This window comes from Nelusetta ayraudi, unplaced genomic scaffold (genome assembly GCF_046127955.1).
Source record: "Nelusetta ayraudi isolate G7.1 ecotype Tasmania unplaced genomic scaffold, CSIRO-AGI_Nayr_v1 ptg000006l, whole genome shotgun sequence".
Lineage (NCBI taxonomy): Eukaryota > Metazoa > Chordata > Actinopteri > Tetraodontiformes > Monacanthidae > Nelusetta > Nelusetta ayraudi.
Window position 1 is genome coordinate 3444052 of NW_027466056.1, and position 18329 is coordinate 3462380.

At 48.0% G+C, this 18329-nt stretch overlaps 1 protein-coding gene across 3 annotated transcripts; it reads left to right on the top strand.

Annotated features, from left to right (window-relative positions):
* The first annotated feature begins 330 nt into the window (after positions 1-330).
* On the top strand, positions 331-18302 carry LOC142881665 (transmembrane protein 163a). Of its 3 annotated transcripts, none has more exons than XM_076016093.1 (9): positions 331-495; positions 911-1482; positions 2801-2920; positions 9394-9437; positions 9937-10028; positions 14054-14150; positions 17045-17156; positions 17411-17552; positions 17880-18302. In XM_076016093.1, exons 2-9 carry the CDS (start codon positions 1239-1241, stop codon positions 17938-17940), a joined length of 912 nt encoding a protein of 303 aa, XP_075872208.1. In that variant the 5' UTR covers positions 331-495; positions 911-1238; the 3' UTR covers positions 17941-18302. The 3 variants fall into 3 exon arrangements, with proteins under 3 accessions (XP_075872208.1, XP_075872192.1, XP_075872202.1); XM_076016077.1 differs by having other exon boundaries at positions 1101-1482; XM_076016087.1 differs by having other exon boundaries at positions 331-1482.
* Positions 18303-18329: the final 27 nt, after the last annotated feature.

The window sequence follows — 18329 nt, forward strand, 5'->3', positions numbered from 1 at the left end:
AAAATGTAGATTTTTCTGTCCATCGTAGATTCGTCTTTCTATTCTTGACTTCGAAGTTACATTTTGTAGAAATTCCAAATTCTCAGCCCATTATTCCACTTTAGGGTGTCGATTGGTGTCTGCTTTTGTGTCCCAACTGTTGGTTGGCTTGCCCGCAGTCGTCTCCACGTGACGGTGGTCGACGCTGTGGTGGTCGCGTGCAGAGCAGCACGAGTGCAGCACATGCGGGGTGGACTCACGTGATTCCCGCCAGAGCTGAGGAGTAATTAGAGTCCAGGTGCGGCCTCGCTGCCTCGCCTGATCGCGAATTGTGTGATGTGAGTGTGATATGACTTTTTTGGGTTTTTTTCTCTCAGGGTTTTAGTTGAGATGTGTTGGGGGGCGTCAGATGCCTCGTCCAGACTGTGGCCCAGTGGGAACACATACAGTCGACTACCGGTTCCCTCCTTCAAAATAAACAGCAACCTACTGTACCGCCATGACGGCGCGCAACAGGTGAGACGAGTAGAAAGAATAATGTTGGCAAACATGTCAGAGACTAGTTCTTTGTTTGCTGCCTTAATTTTAGGTTTTAAATATGTATTTACAAAGTACGTTGAAGGTGCGGCCTATGTGTTATTGTTGTCATGGGAGGGTTAAAATTTTAACCCTCCCATGACAATAATGATACATAGTCCGCCTGGACTTATGTGCAATGATAACCCCAACATTCAGTATATGCCAGTTATTCAACTTCATTGTGCGTTTATGACCTGTGAGAAATAGTTACAAAGAAGAAGGGCAAAAGGTTTATTCTTTGCTACATGAACTTTGAAATCACATGACATCAAATTTGGAAGTCCTTGACATTAATTAGTTTCATTTTTATGCCCCTTACGTCTACGTCACGCGAGGCACGTAAACGTTGCAGTTTCGACAGGGGGCGCTAAGCATGCCTGCAAAGGCGCGCCAGGAGACTTCGGTTCGAACACAAAAAAAGTCCTTCTAATATCTGAACAGGGACTTTATGCGGTTTGTTTTGAAGCCCGTTCCTCTCAATTTCCGGTGCCGTGTCGTCGCTACTTCGCCTTCCACTTCCTCAACCCCCGGACCCGCCGCAGCTCTGCGAGGTGTCCCTCACTCCCTCACTCCTCCTCCTCCTCCTCCCGAGCACCACTTCACGCTCGGGTGTGACATTTCTGTTGCGTGTCGGAGCGCCTCCTCCTCCTCATTGCGAGCTGCCAGCCAGCCCAACTAAGATGACGGACTTCAGGGTGACAGAAACCAGCATCGCCTGCCCGCCTCACCCGGCTGTGACAGCGGACCCGGCGGTGGCGAACGGCCAGTGCGAGCAGCAGCAGCAGCAGCAGCAGCAGCAGCAGGAGGCGGACCCGCAGCAGCAGCAGCAGCAGCAGCAACAGCAGCTGCCCGGCACTGAGAGTCAAGCCGGGACTGTGAAGATGAACCAGGAAATGAAGATCACAGACAGCATAGAGGACGGAGGTAGGTCGGGTAGTTGTTGCGTGCAAAGTTAAAATGTTGCACTCTGTGCGACTTTCCCATGTTTTGTTTTGTTTGTTTGTTTTTAACAGTGAGATTTAAAATACTACTACTACTACTACTACTACTACTACTAATAATAATAATAATAATAATAATAATAGTAATAATAATAATAATAATAATAATAATAATAATAATAAATTGAAGCCAACTTTTGCAGCTGGACAGGAAAAAAAATCCAAATATTTTACTTTCTCCCTCGTTTTCTCTCTGCTTTAGGTGATTCGTGCCATTATTATTGTGATCAATTATTCACTGCACTGCCTTGTGCATCAGGGGTACATAGTGTGTGTGCGTGTGTGTGTCCGTGCATGTTTTCATTGTGCCCGCTGTGGTCGCAGGCTCTGTGAATACATTAAGCGTCTCTGAGGGTGAAGCCCTCAAACAGTGGTTGTTGAACAGCAGCGAGCGACTCCTGACTCCTCTCAGGTGTGGCTCCCTCGCGCCTCTGTGCGGTTCCAGGTGAAACGGGGTGAACCCTGAATTATACAAGCTGTAACGGAACGGATGCATTTTTAATACCGCCTGATGAGCTGTAGAATGTGGGAGGGGAGTTGGAAGGGTGGGGGAGGGGGGGTTATCAGAGTGGAGATGCTTATCGCTGCAAATGCTCTGATCCTCTTGTAAAATGTTTGAGTACACACTTGCGTTATTTTAAATCGTAGGAAAGGGGAGAAAAAAAGAGGTGGGAAAAACAAACAAAGCAAGGATGTAGTTTGACTCTTCGTTTGAAGAGAATCGTCCCGTACGTTCACCCAAACATTGATCCATAATGGGCCATAATATTTTACCCGTCTCTCTCAAGCTCAGATATTGAAATGATTGTCAGGGACGCTGCTCAGACGTCCACAGCAGCAAAGAACCCCCCACCCCCCGCCACCCTGATCTTTAGCTGCCAGCGGCTCCTGCGTTTCTGATCTTTACTTACTGCAGGGGGAGGAGAAGTACGAGCGTTGGCGTGACTGCTGGTGGAAACGCTAAATCTCACTCCTCTCTCTCTCTCTCTCTCTCTCTCTCTCTCTCTCTCTCTGATAACTCCAGTTTTTTTTATAGTCTGCGTGCGCTGACCTCGTGCACTCCAGCAATAGTTTTCTGTCTTTTTAACATCCACAACCAGGGCAGGTTACGCAATGTGCGCTAATTGTGTGTTCCCTCCCTCCAGTTAAATTGCTCCTGTTTTGATCCCGAGTCATGCGGCCTCCGGTTGCTCCGTCTCACTCCGTCTCACTCCGTCTCACTCTCATGCTCTCCCCCGCAGGCCTCCTGGAAAGCAGCATGCGCCTGAAGCCCCATGAGGCCCAGAGCTACCGCAAGAAGGCCCTGTGGGTGTCCTGGGTATCCATCGCCGTCACCATCATCCTGGCCATCGTGGCCTTCAGTGAGTGGCGCTCAAGTCATCGCATCCTCAGCTTCCCAACCTTCCGCTGTGTCCACCCCCAAACCAGGCATGGGCAAACGATGGCCCGGGGACCATATGCGGCCTGTTAAGCTTTGTACAAGTAATCCAGCCCATTGAACTTAAAGAAATTATATTAATAGTGAGAAAGTCATAAGATAGCAGTATTTCATCAATTATTTCAGCGGTTTAAGAGTCATTTAAAAAAAAGAGCGAAATACCGAGGGGGCTTCAAAGACACAGATTTCGTTGAATGGCTTTGGTTCATTATTTTAATTGACATTAAAGCACGTGCTTTCTACATATCTCATGATAGATATTTTTTTCTCCAATGAGAAACTGGCCCCTCTGTCAACTCTTAGATCTCGTCGTGGCCCACGAGTCAAAAAGCCTTGCCCCCCCCTCCTCTAAATGTTCCCGTCTAGTTTCCCTGATGCCTGCCCTTTGGAATTGAGTGACCAGTGAGGGGGGAAAAACCCAAACTTCTCTCAAAGACTCGTCTCTTTCACTCTTAATGGGCTCCAGGAGGTGATTCGCCTCCGCTAATCCAATTCAGCCTCGGCAAAATTCACCTCGCTGATCGACAGACAACCTTTAGAAACCTTTGGGTTCGGCGATTTTTCACGTGTGCGGAGGTGTGAGAGGCTGTGCTGAAGCTGGAGTCGAGGACTGATGGTATCAAACCCCTGATGGTACCGGACCGTTATGCTCTCTTACACACATACAGACTCAGCCAAAATAATGTGGACACACGTCAGGAAAAGAAAAATTAGCAGAAATATTTCAATACCAAATTTGTTCAGACATCACAAGATTAATACAACCCTTATTAAGAGGGGCTCGAAGTGGTGGCCACACACCACTGCTTGGGTCACATTGGCCAAAATGTCCAATGGGATTGCTGCACATGCATTTTCAATTTCTTGTAAAGGGCCACCAACGTAGTCGCTAATTTGATCAAACTTGGTATCTTTGGTATTAAATACTGATGCAAGCTTTTCTCGTCCTGATGTGTGTGTCTACATTAATCGGGCTGACTCTGTATATGCAATATACATTTGTGTTTGTGCACAATCTCGTCCCTTTCAAATCAAACTTTTAACCCCTGGGATTTTTTTTTCTTTTTTCTTTTGGGTAAACGGTGTTAATTTGCAGCAAGTTCAGAACCTGCTAGTAAACTGGGTCGGGGCGCTTTGGTTTTCACAGCAGCCCCTGGCCAACCAACACTCTGCACACTTCCTGTTGCGATAAGGAAGCAGGCCCTGGAGGTGTCGGCATCGGCGCTCTATTCTTAACCTGCGTTCATATTCACAACCGACCGTAGAAGCCAGTCTGACGCAGTCTGAGCTGCGTGGCAGTGGGAAAGAAAATAGCATAAATCTTGTGTAAAAGCGCGCCTATTTCCCACTGAAATTTGGGGCTTTGCTCCTGGTGAATCTTTTGAGTTTTCAGTTTGACGCGCCCAAGCGTGGTTGTGCAAAACAGAAACTCTGGAGGATGCGGCGATCCAATGCTCCGTTTGTTTATTTTTCCACTCAAAAAAAAACCCAAACTAAAACAGTCTTACCGCGACAGTGGACAACGCGGCACAGGTTGCTTCCAACACACTGATCGTCAAAGTAATCCAAAAATAGTCAAAGATCAGAAATCCAATAAAAATGCTTGACAGCGGTCTGAAAGTGTTCGGCTGCGTTCGACTCAAGAGACCTGCCGGCCCCGTTAACCACCCTAACGTAGTGCAGGTGCTGCAGTCACCTGCCTACGGTGGTGTGAGGGCGTGGCCCTTAGCGCAACTGCTGATGAGAAAATACAAAGTCCATAATTAACACATTAAGCCAAAGTACCAATAAATCAGAAATAAGGAAAGAAAATAAATATCTTGGCTCCAACATTGTGCAACAACCTCGTCGCTTCGTCTTTTGCTGCGCTGAGCGGGAAAATCACTCTCAAGTTGATGCTTCGGTGTTATTACTCCGCTTGATTCAGTGTTGTCTTTTTTCTAATAGTGTCGCCGGTTGCGTGTTTTCCCCCCACCAGCCCCCCCACCAGCCCCCCCCCCCCCCCCCCTTATTGATCTGGAAGCTTGTCCTCGCCTGCCAAATCCCATAAGAAGATCTTTTAACACGCGTCTCATCATCTCCTCGCAGGCGCTCTGCGTTGAAACTCGCGCCGCCTCGTTATTAAATATTTGTCTTCCTATGGAGCTCGGCGCAAGGAAAAAAATATTACAAACACCTTTCGTTGGAAGACACTCCTGGACACAGAAACAACAAGCTGGCGAGAGAATGAGAGAGTAAACACGCCTGTACCCTCGTTAAAATGTCCGTCAGCAAAGAGCTGAGGGGACATTCCTATTTTTCATTTGGCCACCTATGCAAATTTGACGAAGGCAAACGTCATTGCTGAGGCTTCCCGAGTGTGTGTGTGTGTGTGAACTTGTGTGTGAACTTGTGTGTGATTGTTTGTCCCCGGCCAGCAAGGTGCAGCAGTGGCTCCAACACACACACCCAGTTGACCTTTGCCCGCTTCCTCTTTCAGCGACGGCAAAATAAGAATCAGACGGCCGGACAGAACGACTCGGGTCGCACGGTTTGGTTCCATTGAATCCATCCGGCACGACTCCGGGGGGGAAATTATGCAACAGTTTTATCGGTTGTGTTTGTTTTTGTTGTGTTTTTCCTAACGCGGTGATGCCAAGAACAGGAGGCTGAACATGCTAATTAGCAGTGGGCCGCACCAGCAGTGGGAAAGCAGCCGACCGCGTGTTCTTTTTCTCTCCCACAGACGACTCTCTCTTTACTCGTGCGGCCGTCAGCGAATGGTTCCAGTCGACCAGCCTTCCCGGTTCAGGCCTCGCCAGAGTCGCCGTGTTCTCGCCGCGTTGCCAGATCAGAAGATACAGAGCGCGTTAGCGGACACGTTTTTTTTTTTTTTTTACAAAAGGACGGATCTGACGGATTCGTATCAAAGCTGTGCGCCGGATCCCAGGACCATTTATGTGTTTGGTTTATTTATTCAGCGTGGCGTGAGAAAGTAAACACTCTCCCGGTTAACGAGGCGCTGAGACCAGGCGCCGGCGTGGATCCTGCGAGCGAAACGCTCGTCTGACGGCTGAAATCCAGCCCACGGTGGAGCCGCAGAGCCGCCGCCGCCGCTGCTGTTTCATCTTCTTGTTCTCCTGCGTTCGCCTGTCAGATGATGACACACACACACACACACACAAAGAGAGAGAGTGCAGTGCAGTGCAGTGCTTCTCCGCTGACACCCGACCACCAAGCCCAGCGCTCTTCCTAGGGAGCCAATTAGGAGTCGCTGGGCTCCGTTTCTCCTTTTTTTAAATTTATTTATTTTTTTCATCCTCCTGCAGCCTCAGCAGACTAATTGACTGACTACTTTTCCTTTTTTTTCTGTTTTCTTTCTTGATATTTTTTAAGCTTCTTTCCGCTCCTAATGAAGCAGGTATGACGCCGAGAGGGAAGTGGAGATTGTTGAACTCGTGATGATGGAAGAGAACAAAAGTGTGTGCAAGTAGATGAAAATTCTTCATTCAGCCAGTCAGTCAGCCAGTCAGTCAGTCAATCAATCAGTCATCCAGTCAGTCAGTCATCCAGTCAGCCAGTCAAGTCAATTAGTCAGTCAGTCAGTCACATCGATTCAACTCCAGCTGAAACGTGATGATGGTTTTTTTGCAGTTCTGCTCTTCCAGCCGCTGCTTCTTGACAACCCAAACCAGCGCTGTTGTCGTCTGCTTTCTCTTTTTTTCTCTCTTTTTCTTCTTTGATTTGAGTCACTTGTCAGCTGAAAAGAAGGAACAGCGTTATTGTTCGCCAGTCAAAGTGACACTGCGGCGGCCTTCGCATGTCGATAAAAAGGAGGCGGAACCCTTTCCCTTCCTCCCCCCCGCCCCCACACGTGCATCCCTCGTTTTGTTACTTCAACATGTGCAGAGGCACCACACACATACACACACACACACACACACACACACACAGACGTCCTCTCCCTCTGTTTGTGGCGCCTGTCAACTCACAAATGTTGGCCGTCACCGTTTCAAACCGGCCTCGATGTTGCTTTGCAGAAACTCTATCAGAATGACGCGCGTGCGTTGTGCTTGTCGCTGCTCAGGGTGCCATCAAAGGCTGCACCCAGTGCAGCTTCCTAAGCTGCGGCTGCTGCGCACCACGCACTCAAATTCCTCTAATCAGCTCCGCTCCATCTAACGGATCTTCTTTTTTAAATCTGATATGAACGGCACGACCTCTGTGTGACCTCCTGTTATATTAAACTGGGGAACAATTTGAAAAAGAAATTCTGTCGAGTTAGATTTTTATGCCAAACTTTTTTTTTTCAAACTAAAATTGGCATGCTGATTCCAAAATTGCAGTCATTTTTTTGTCTAGCACGTCAGGTTTTTTTCTCCACAGCTTACTCTCCAGTCAAGCACAATCCCACTGGTTAGCTGCAGTAAGACTTGCCAGCTGATTACGATTGGACTCATCTACGGCTACGTGGCAACTTGTTTGTGCAGTCCCAATTGAGACAGTGCGGTGAGGGGTGTGCAGCTCCCAGTGGGCCAGTACTATCAATATCTGCAAACAGAAAGCTAGCATCGTAGGAATTAAGAGGATTTGTGCTGGCTTTTCTCTTAACCTTGTAACCATGGGCATACAGTTGTAAGTTCTATTTCCTTTGATGCTGTTTTTTTTTTTTTAGTTTTCAACGCCGGTAGCTATTCCATCTTAGTGTTTTATTCACACTGGTATATATTTCCTTTTGATCCCGGTCAGGTCTGCTCCTGCTACTTCTCATTAATGCCTAAGCAACCCTGACTCCTTTTGCTATATTTGTGGTAGTTTCACCGTTCCAAGTCAGAGGGCAAACATCAGTGCATTTGTCAAACAAGCAGATTTTTGCATATTTTAAAGTAAAAATCAGTGATCAAGAGCACAAGCCATGGGCCCCTCGCAAAGTGTGCAAGCAGTGTGTCGAGAAGTTACCGATGTGCACCAAAGGAAGACGCGAAAAGTTGGCATTTGGTATCCCCTGGTTTGGCAAGAGCAAAAAGATCACAGCACGGACTGTTACTGTTGTTTAGTGAAAACATCAGGGCTTAACAAGAAAAACAAAAGTAAAATAAAATATCCTAATCTACCATCAGCTATAGGACCAATGCCTCATTCAGCTGAAATTCATAACTACTTGCACACAATTACATTCACAGTAGCCATATCCTTTGTAAAATAAAAAAACATGATAGTGTTAAATAAACATTACAGTCATGATGTTTCTTTCATATTTCATTATCTGTCAATATTTGAAATATTTTGTAAAACAAGCACATATCTGTTCAGTACAGTATTTTTCATTTTTATTTTTTTTTAAGAAAACGGGGATCCTATAGTTCAAAATCTTGACGTGATAGAGAAAAACTGAGATCAGTTTTGGATTCCTCCGCACCCAAAAATTAGTTAAAAACAGCTGTCAGACCTAACTCAACAGAAATTGTGTTCCCCAGTGTTATATAATATCCATATTTATTATTATTATTATTTCTTTGCTACTGTTTGCTATTTATTGCCTGTTTTTGTACCTTTGCTTTTTATTTTTTGCGATCCATTTTGCTGCTGTAATGCTGGAAACTTTATTTTATCTGGATTAATTTTAATTTTATCTTAGTCACGCCCAATTAATCGACCCCTCAATTTTTTTTAGCTCTCTGTTGACAGTCTGCAGCGTGAAAAAAAGAGTTACAAAAAACCTGTACGACATGGGTGCTGTGTGCTAATTTTCCCGACTCTGGGATATCGGATCTGCATCATCTCTGCAGATGCGGGAGTTGATATAGACACCCCCCCCCCTCCCCCCAACTCGTTGGTATTCACGGCCAGATTCCATTTCTCTCTCTCTGGTTTTGTTTGGGCGGGAAGCTGCAGAACCTGCAGAACCTGCTGCAGACGCGACGCTGAAGCACCGGAATCTCAACGAAGGGAGTTGCACACATGAAGGAGGGAAAACATGATTTTTTTCGGGGTTCGCTTTCGGTGAAAAATAAATGAGCGAGCTACTGCGAGGAAGAGGAGGTGGAGGAGGAAGAGGAGGAGGTAGCGGCGTCGACTCTGTCGTGCTTGTGCATGCAGGGCTGAGGCGAGCCGCCGGGTCCCCAGTGATTCCTGCTAAAAATAAACCCCGGGTTGGAGAGGAGAGGAGAGGATTCCTCCCTTCTGCTGTCTCTCCTCCAGCCCCACCCCGCTACTGCATCTCCACCTGCTCCTCCCACTGCAGGGTCTCACGCCCACATCTGGAGCTGCAAACACTCCAAACAACCATCAGACTTTTATCTCACCACTGTTCGTTGCGTTTGTTTTTCACTTGTTTTTTAAAAAATATTTTTGTGCATGCGATGATGATTTGTGACGCTCATTCTCTGTTTTCCTTCTCTTTTTTCCCTCCTCCAGCTGTTTCCATCATGCGTCACAGCGCCTCAGCCTTCGGATTCGCTGTAAGTCCCCCCCCTGCCCCCCCCCCACACACACACACACACTCCCCTCCACCCCCTCCAGAAAACTTTAAAAGGCTTCAACGCCAAAGGACGTTTTAGAAAAGACATGGGTAAACTACGGCCTGGGGGCCATATGCGGCCCATTAAGCTTGTTAATCCGGCCCGCAAACCTTGAAGAAATGAGTGTCAGTAAGTAATAAACCAGCTGTATTTCTTCAATTTTGTCAGTGTTTTAGGAGTCATTTCAATAAAGGCTTAACACCGTGGGGCTTTAAAGGCACTGATGTCCTTGTAATGCTTAAACCAGGCTTTCTATGCACATCCCTTGATATATATTCTCCTCCTAAAAGGGCGGCTCACCAAAACACTCCATCCATCTGCTCCTGCTCCGCCTCCCCCATTCACAGTCACATTGTAGGGACCCATCGAGGCCCCACCAGTCAAACATTTTTTAGAATGAAGCTGTCTGTGTCTTGTGTGTGCTTGTGTTGCCCTGCAGTTTGACGCCACACTGGACGTGCTGTCCTCCGCCATCGTGCTGTGGCGCTACAGCAACGCGGCGGCCGTGCACTCGGCGCACAGGGAGTACATGTAAGACAGACACACAACCGCCGCTGCTTTTTCGTAAGACGCACGCAACCACTTTTTTGGTTTTTGTTTTTGCCGAATAGGAAATGGCGCAACGCCGTCGTTGCACCGAAAAGGTTTCCACATTTTTTGTTTTTTGTTTTTCTTTCTGGCGTTTGTTTTTTTTTCTCCCCAACCTCACTGACACTCCAGCAGAGCAGTTTCCCACCATAAATCCTCAGCAGAAAACATTTACTGCGTGCATAGACCTCAAAGAACTCAAGGAGCTCACTCTGCCCCCTTTGTGACATCACGAGGGGCCTTATTTCATCCATGGAAAAAAGTGTGCAGGCGATGCAGCAATCTCATTGGCCGGCTGTTTTAAACCAATTCAAGTGTCAGCTGACTGATTTCAGAGGAGTCTGTATCACTGTCTGAGGCCACAGTGTGTGTGTGTGTGTGTGTGTGTGTGTGTGTGTGTTGTGTGTGTGTTGTGTGTGTGTTGTGTGTGTGTGTGACCAGAGCGGTTCTAAACTCCTACAGTGAGACTCGTGGGCCACTGAATCGGAGTGGAAATCACAAGTTTTTTTTTTTAATTTTCTGCCTCAATCTCGTCAACCAAAATACCACCAGAATTTGTTGCCTCGCTGCTCACGCGCTCCGAATTACCAGCGCAAAGCGAAAGCAAAAAAAATCAAATTACGCTCACACCATCTGAGCCTCATAAAAAAAACGAGACATATTAATTTAGTTTTGTTGTTTTTCTTGGTTGAGCACAGATGTAAAGCTGAATTGCTGAAACTCCCCGCTGATCAGCTGATTGAAGCAGCCGCTGCAGCGGAGGGGGGGGGGGATCTGCTAAAGTGAACAGCGTCCCAGCTGGACGCTCGGCCGTCGCTCTGCCTTAATTGGAGAAATGCGGACAAAGTTCAGCTCAGGCAGGAAGCGACGCAGCCGCTAATTGGCGGCGGCGCAACATCAGGCTCCCTCTGGGGGGGATCAGAACACGGATTGATTTACATCCTGCATTTCACACGGAAGGAACGAAAGAAATGAAAGAAAGAAAGGAAAGAAAGAAAGGAAAGAAAAGACAGCAGCAGGGGAGGACCTGCGAGCTGCTGAAACGAGCACACACAGCACACAGCAATGCCTGTACGTGCACGTACAGGCATTGCTGTAAAAAGGCAGCGCTACATTTGTCACTGCTTTCTCTTCCCTTTCATTTCACTTCCGAGACATCGCAAGCTGTGTTTCCATGACAGTTTTTCTCAAAATAAAAGCGACAGTTCTAAAATTTCGACCGTTGTGATTTGCAGGTGTTTCCATTGAATGGTGTGAAGCGTTTAAACCGTAATTCTTGTAAAATCTCGTCCCATGAGACCACACTTTGAGGAGGATGGAGGTATAAATCACATTTTGCCATAAAGCTGCGTTTCGACGTTGTTTGCTGTCAGGAATGGTTGACTTGCAAAAAATGTTCCGTCTCCTCCTCCGTCCAAACATACTGCTCCATTTTCACTTGAAGGGAAGTTTAGGTTTCCATGACCACTTTTTTTATTGCGATATTTCGGTTTCGCGCAATTCTAGGGGTAATGGAAACGCACCTAAAGTGAGCTGAGAAAAGCAAAGTTTGTTAGCCTGCTAGCTTGTTAGCACACGAGATAGCTCCGGTGGTGATGTCGCTCGTCTGAAGTGGGCCAGCTGGGTGAGCTGACGTCGCTGTTGTTTCCGAGTCAACACTAAAGTGCAGGACATGTGGCGCATTTTCTTTCCAGCTGCTGCATTTGTGTGTGTGTGTGTGTGTGTGTGTGCATGAACCAATCCACCTCTCACACCTTTTACAAAAGAGACTTTAGCCCTCTCTGCTGTCTTTCCTGCTGCCGACCTCCTCCAGGGACGTGTTGCCGTGGTTACCTCATCCAGCCAAAAGCACAAAGCCCCCACACCTCCTATTGGAAGACCCCACCCACTGGTAGCCAAGCGTGACGCCGGCATATGCTCACACGCTCCAGCCGTCTCCCTCTGGAGTTCAGCTAATTGGCCCAAGGTCTCTCAAGGACGTCTGTCGGCCAAACTACCGCCGCCGTCGCTTGCCTGTAAATACGCCGGCGCTTCCCGGAAAAGTCTGTAATTGGTCGTCGTCGAGAAGCTCCCGCTGCAGCTCGCGATTCAATTTCGCCATCGATTGTGCGCCGTCGACGATGGCCGCGCTCTGTGATTGATCGGTGCGCTCAGACGTCGGGGAAAACCACAGTGAGGTGATTTGTCAACGACGATTTTATCGAACGACAAAAGTTTAGCTCGGCGAGTGAAAAAGACAAAGTCTGAGCAGCAGGTGAAAGATTTAATATCGCAAGAGGGGAACAACGAGGTCTAAACAAGCACTCTCACACACACAAAGTTTTGATACCATTGAATAAATGTGAGAATCTGATGAGTTAGATACATATGAGTGTTCCCTCCACCTGGAGTGTCTCTTCCTCTTACTCAGGCATGGGCAAACTACGGCCCGGGGGCCATATGCAGCCCATAAAGATTTTTAATCTGGCCCACCAAAGTTGGAAGAAATTATATGAATAGGCAGTAAGTCATAAAATAGCTGTATTTCAGCCTATTTTTTTCAGTGCTTTTTAATGGTCATTTCAATAAAGAGCTAAACACCGTGGGGCTGCAAAGACACTGTTCCAACTTTGCTTTTGTTCATTTCACTCCATCCATCTGCTGCTGCTCCGGCCCCCCTGTCAATTTTCAGAAGCCATTGTGGCCCCGCCAGTCAAAAGGTTGGCCCGTCCCTGCTCTACCTGAATGAGGTTCATTGTGTCTTCATGAGGTAGATGGAATCATGAGCGTTTTTTCTTTTTTAACTGACACACAGTGTGCCTGTTATAAAAGGAAAAAACGCTGATAATTCTATATGTCTCTTCCTGTGCCAAGGTGACATAAGAGACCGAGGCCTCTCAGGGATTTAGCTCCTCTCCCATTGGGAGAACACACACGAGACGCTTGCTGGGCCAACACGTAGCAAGTCACAAGGCCTGCGCAAGAAGAACACTGTGAGGCACTGTAAGATATTCGTGAACAGCGTTGCACTGTGGCCATGGTTGCAAGTGCAGACTCACAGAGGAAGACGTGAAGACTCTTAAAAGAGACAGAGAGAGAAGCAACACCAGCAATCATGTTTCCTCTACAGCCCCCTGCTGGGTTCTGTGAAGCTGCCTTTGTGTGGTCCGCCCCCCCACCCCCACCCCCCCATCCCATACCCCCCCAACATCCCCATCAAGTTGCAGCACCAACAAAATGCAATTTTATTTTTTTAGCAAGAAGCTAAAGCCAGTCAATCATTTCTTTTTGATGCTGTAATTAGCAAATTTCCCCAACGTGGGGTTAATATAGGTGTTGTATTTTATTCCATTCTATTCAACACAGGGTTAAATATGTCGTTTCTGGAGCTTTTTGGACGTAGACATCACTGCACTGGGGTCCAGTGGCAGCGGATGCCAAACGAGGGGAGACCTCGCAGTGGGCGGGGCCTCCACCACTACCGCTACCAGCCGCAACCAGCCGTGGCCCGCCTGCTGATTATTTTGGGGGGGGGGTTATTACAGCGAAAACAAATCAATTTTACAGACTTAACCGAATTGTTTTTTTTTCCAATTTGAAAAAATAATGAAGTGCGTCAATGAGGTTCTCGCAGCCTGGAGCCCCTTTAATTAATCATGAATAATTGAGACACGTGCGGTTTCTGTCAGTAGCAATTTGTCTCATGCTCCGTAGCAGCCACGGTTAGAGCTGAGAAGTCATCACAAAACAGTTTTAATACAAAAAAAATGATTAAATGGATAAAATAATGGATGCGTTTACCGAAGTCCAGGTCCAGAGAGAGCAATTTTGGCTGCTTAATGCGTCACTGAGACACCAAAGACGATGGTTTCAAAGCGACTTAGAGCAATATCGCACAAGCCAATATGACTGTGCGTAACCAAACGCTGCATAATAATAATGATGATGATAAAAAGTGCTTGAAACTTGAAATGTGTTTGATTTTGCAGAGCCTGCGCCATCCTGGGCGTGATCTTCATCCTGTCGTCGCTGTGCATCCTGGGTAAAGCCATCCATGACCTGGCCACCAAGCTGCTGCCCGAAGTGGTGAGGTCCAGCGCTGCCTTCACGGCCCCCCAGGGGACAGTGCGGGAAAACAGATTAGCGCTGCCACTCATGTCGGCAGGGGGGGGGGGGGGGGCGCTCAGAATTTGATCTATGTGGCAGAGATTTGGATTAAAGCGTCGGCCATATGGGCCAGATTATTTGTGATCCATTTAACGTTTAAGTTATCCATTTGGTTTTTAAGTCCCAGCATCCCACGCTGCGCTGCGTGAGGGCGGCACTATTGCTGCAGTCAGCTGATCGGGGGGGGGGTGTCAAACGGGGTCAATTAAAGGCCCCTCTGAAGTCGGCCGGTGGCGTCGACCAGTGGCCGGTTTGGCCGGATAATCTGATTTCTGCTGGAATTTCTGGTTGTTTTTTTCCTTCTTCTTCTTTTTTTTTTGTAAAAAAGCTCCTAGTAGCAGCAGCAGCTGATCTGTCGACTCTGATCTGCTGCTGCAGCGTCTGCCAGTGGGCAGGATTTCATTTTGCCCCCCCCCCCCCCCCCCCCATCCCACCCCCACTCCCCAACCTTAAAACAAACACACCAGCTCTGCCTGCTGAACTATTAATATGGACTCCCAATCTGAGAGCAACATCTGACAAACTCCCAGATAAACAACTTATGATTTGCGCCACAGTTCAGGCAGAGGGCACCTCCTCCTCCTCCTCTGCCTCCACCACCGCCTTCTCTGCCTCCTCCTGCACCTCCTCCTCCTCTGCCTACTCCGGCTTCCCCTCCTTCTCCTCCTCCTCCCCCTTCTCCTTTTCTTTCTCTTCCTCCTCCTCCTCCTTCTTTTCCTCCTCCTCTTTCTCCTCCTCCTCTTTCTCTACTTTTCTTTTTATCATGTCTTCACAGCGTCACTTGTTGCTGTAGTGCTTGGAGTGAATTTGGGGTGAGCGTTGCAGAAGAGCAGCAGTTCAACACGGCTGCTGCTCACTTGAACGATTCGTTTTTACTCGTTGACTTGTTTATTTATTTGAGCTGAGATGCGATTGAATGGAAAGGGTTTTGTGGAGGAGGAGGAGGAGGCTCGGCTCCGTCCTGATGCATCACTTTATTCAAATTCACACAGCGCTGAATGTCACTGCGTTTTTGGGGTCATGCAGGTCAGGCCGATTCCAAAAGAGATGCCTCTCCACTCCCGTCCAGTAGGCGGTGTGTTTTTTGTATTCGACACGGCGCCGTGTATAATATTTATGACCATAAATCCATATTACAAAGTTTCCCCCGATGCTGCTGTGATGGTGTCTGATCAGCCTCCTGGTCCCCTCGCTGCTTCCTGGAAAGTGTTGACGCTGGAGTGTCTCCTCCTGCTGGAGGAGGAGGAAGAGGAGGAGGAGAAGGAGGAGGAGGAGAAGAAGAAGAAGACTGCCGCTCGTCTCAGGTGTGAAGACTCGGGAGGCGTCGCCGCTTCCTGAAATAGCTCCGCCAGCCTGTTGCCTGGCAATAGTGGCGCCGGCGGAGGGGCTGGGAGGGAGACGGAACGTGAAGATGATGATGATGATGAGAATGAAGATGATAAAGATGATGACGACGGCGATGAATAACTGTATTAATGTGGGTCGTTGAGGTGTGAAAACGGTGGCGACTCCTGCTGGTGTATGAAGGGGGCGGATCTATTTTACGGAACGGCCCTTCACTCCCTCTGACACTGGAGCAGGATGGAAACCTTCTGCACTGCAGGCACAACAAGCAGCCTGGAGAACCACAGCCGCGCATTTTAACCTCTTCACTTCCTGCTGTGAACCAGTTTGACGACTCTCACCCGATCTCAGCTCCAGCTTCAGCGACACGCTGTGTGTTCGTGTCTGTGTGTGTGTTTTTATGTGCGCGCGTGTGTTCGCGCGCGTGTGTGTGTGTGTGTGCGTGCGTGCGTGCGTGCGTGCGTGCGTGCGTGCGTGTGTGTGTGCATGCGTGCCTGCGTGCGTGCGCCATAATGGCTTTGGATGTTGATGAGGTGGTCACATGTTTGGGATTTCCACATTGTATGTATACATACATGTATATATATACATATATATATATATATGTATATATATATATATATATATATATATATATATATATATATATATATATATATATATATATACATATATATATATATATATATGCATATTTAAATATATATGTATGTAATATGTATACATGTGTATATTGATACATATGTATATATATATGTAAATATATATACATACATACATATGTGTATACACCTGTGTAGTGCCACCACTCTGCTGGTGGGGCTCCTGCAGTTTCTCCAAACTGATGTTCCATGAACAGAGGTGTCAGGGAGGAAGTGTTGTCTCTCTCTCTCCCTCTCTCTCTCTCTCTGTGAGGAATGTGATCAATATTTCAAGGAGGAGGCCTTGAAGAATTTTATTATTTCATTGAGTCTCTCTGCTTCTTTCCTTCCTTCCTTCCTCCCTCCCTTGCTCCTCCACTGAGTCACCGCTCTGACTCGGCTCCAGATTTTCATTTTTTTCTCCCTCCGTCTCGTCTTTGATGATGTCGGCCCGGTCCAAAGTTTTTTTTCTTCGCCGCTCTGGGGGCCGCCGTGAAATATAAATGGCTGGCATTGCAGAGCCCCCCCCCCCCCCCGGGCCCCTCAGCCCCGCCCTCCTTCATTAGGGCGGCCAATCAGAATGACTCCAGGTTGTGGGCGGGGCTGGTTCATCAATGTTTGAATAGGGTCGGAAGGAGGTGATGATGAGAACAATAAAATTGTTCTTTTTTTTTCGAGGGGATGATTTCTGGATCAACATCGCCCCCTGCAGGCCCGAAGCAGCCTTACTGACACTGACTCACTTTCACTTACTTACTGACTTAGCCACTCCCAGCCCTCTGTGACATCACCGTCTGCTTGTGCTGTCTCCCCCTCCTGCCCCATCAGGACAGCTTCCTGTTCAGCGTGTCCATCATCAGCGGCCTGGCCTGCATCATCCTGGCCGTGGTCAAGTTCATGCTGGGCAAGGTGCTCACCAGCCGGGCCCTCATCACCGATGGTACGTCCCACACACTCAGAGAGAGAGAGAGAGAGAGAGAGAAAGAGAGAGAGAGAGAGCTTCATTCAGCAATGAGCTCCTGGCAGATATGTGAGACATCTCCACCTGCTGTGGCTCCACTAGAGGTCACAGGGGTCAGAGCCTCTCGACAATTCCAGCACCAAAGCTCCAAGATTCTCACCTCCTGTCTTTTATTTCACAATTTTATTTTGTACTGTTCTATATTATTCATATATTTTTGCTTGGTTTTCCAGGATTCAACTCGCTGGTGGGCGGCATCATGGGCTTCTCCATCCTCATCAGCGCCGAGGTCTTCAAGCAGGAGCCCAAGGTGTGGTACCTGGACGGGACAATAGGCGTCCTCATGGGCCTCATCATCCTCGGCTACGGCCTCAAGTGAGTGGCGCCGCTGACAAACTCACCAGTCACACCAGTCAGACCAGTGAGGCGTTCAGGGTCCTGTTCCTGTTCCTCTGTTTAGTGTCAATCTGCCTAAGATGACCGTTGGACATGAAAGATTGTTTGTTTTCTAGCCAGTTCTTAAACTGGCCACTAGGGGGCATTCCAGATGTCTTCTTTGATATTAATTCAAAGAATTGCGGTTATTTGCACAAACTGATTGTTAATAGGTGAAAAAAGACAAAGGTTTAAAACAGTTGAGTCGTTTGGTGGCCTTGCCGTCTAATGCCCCGCCCCCTCTCTCCGGGCTCCACCCACCTGCAGGCTGCTGCTGGACATGGTGCCCCGGATGCGTCAGACCAGGAACTACGAGCGCTTCGAGTGACGGGGGAAGGAAGGGGAAGACGAAGAAGAAGGAGGAGGAGAAGGCGGAGGAGGAGGAGGAGGAGGGGTGTTTGAAGGGGTGGACTGGGGGGCGGGAAGAAGGGGGCGCCCATTCATTGATTGGCCCCCTGCCTCCACCCTCCCTTCCCTCCCCCCTCACCCACTCCGCTCAGCAGAACTGAAGGTCGGGGCCGACGGAGGAGGACGCCGTCGCACCTTTTTAACGTCTTTTTACAAAATGGCTGTTTAAGAATCACGTCTCCATCGGCCTTTTGAAAGTCAACTGGACTGTATGTGTGTGTGTGTGTGTTTGCTTCTTCTGATGCCCTGGTGTTTGAGAAAGGGGGGGTTGGATCATGTGACCATTGTGACTGTGGGGTTGTTTTTTTT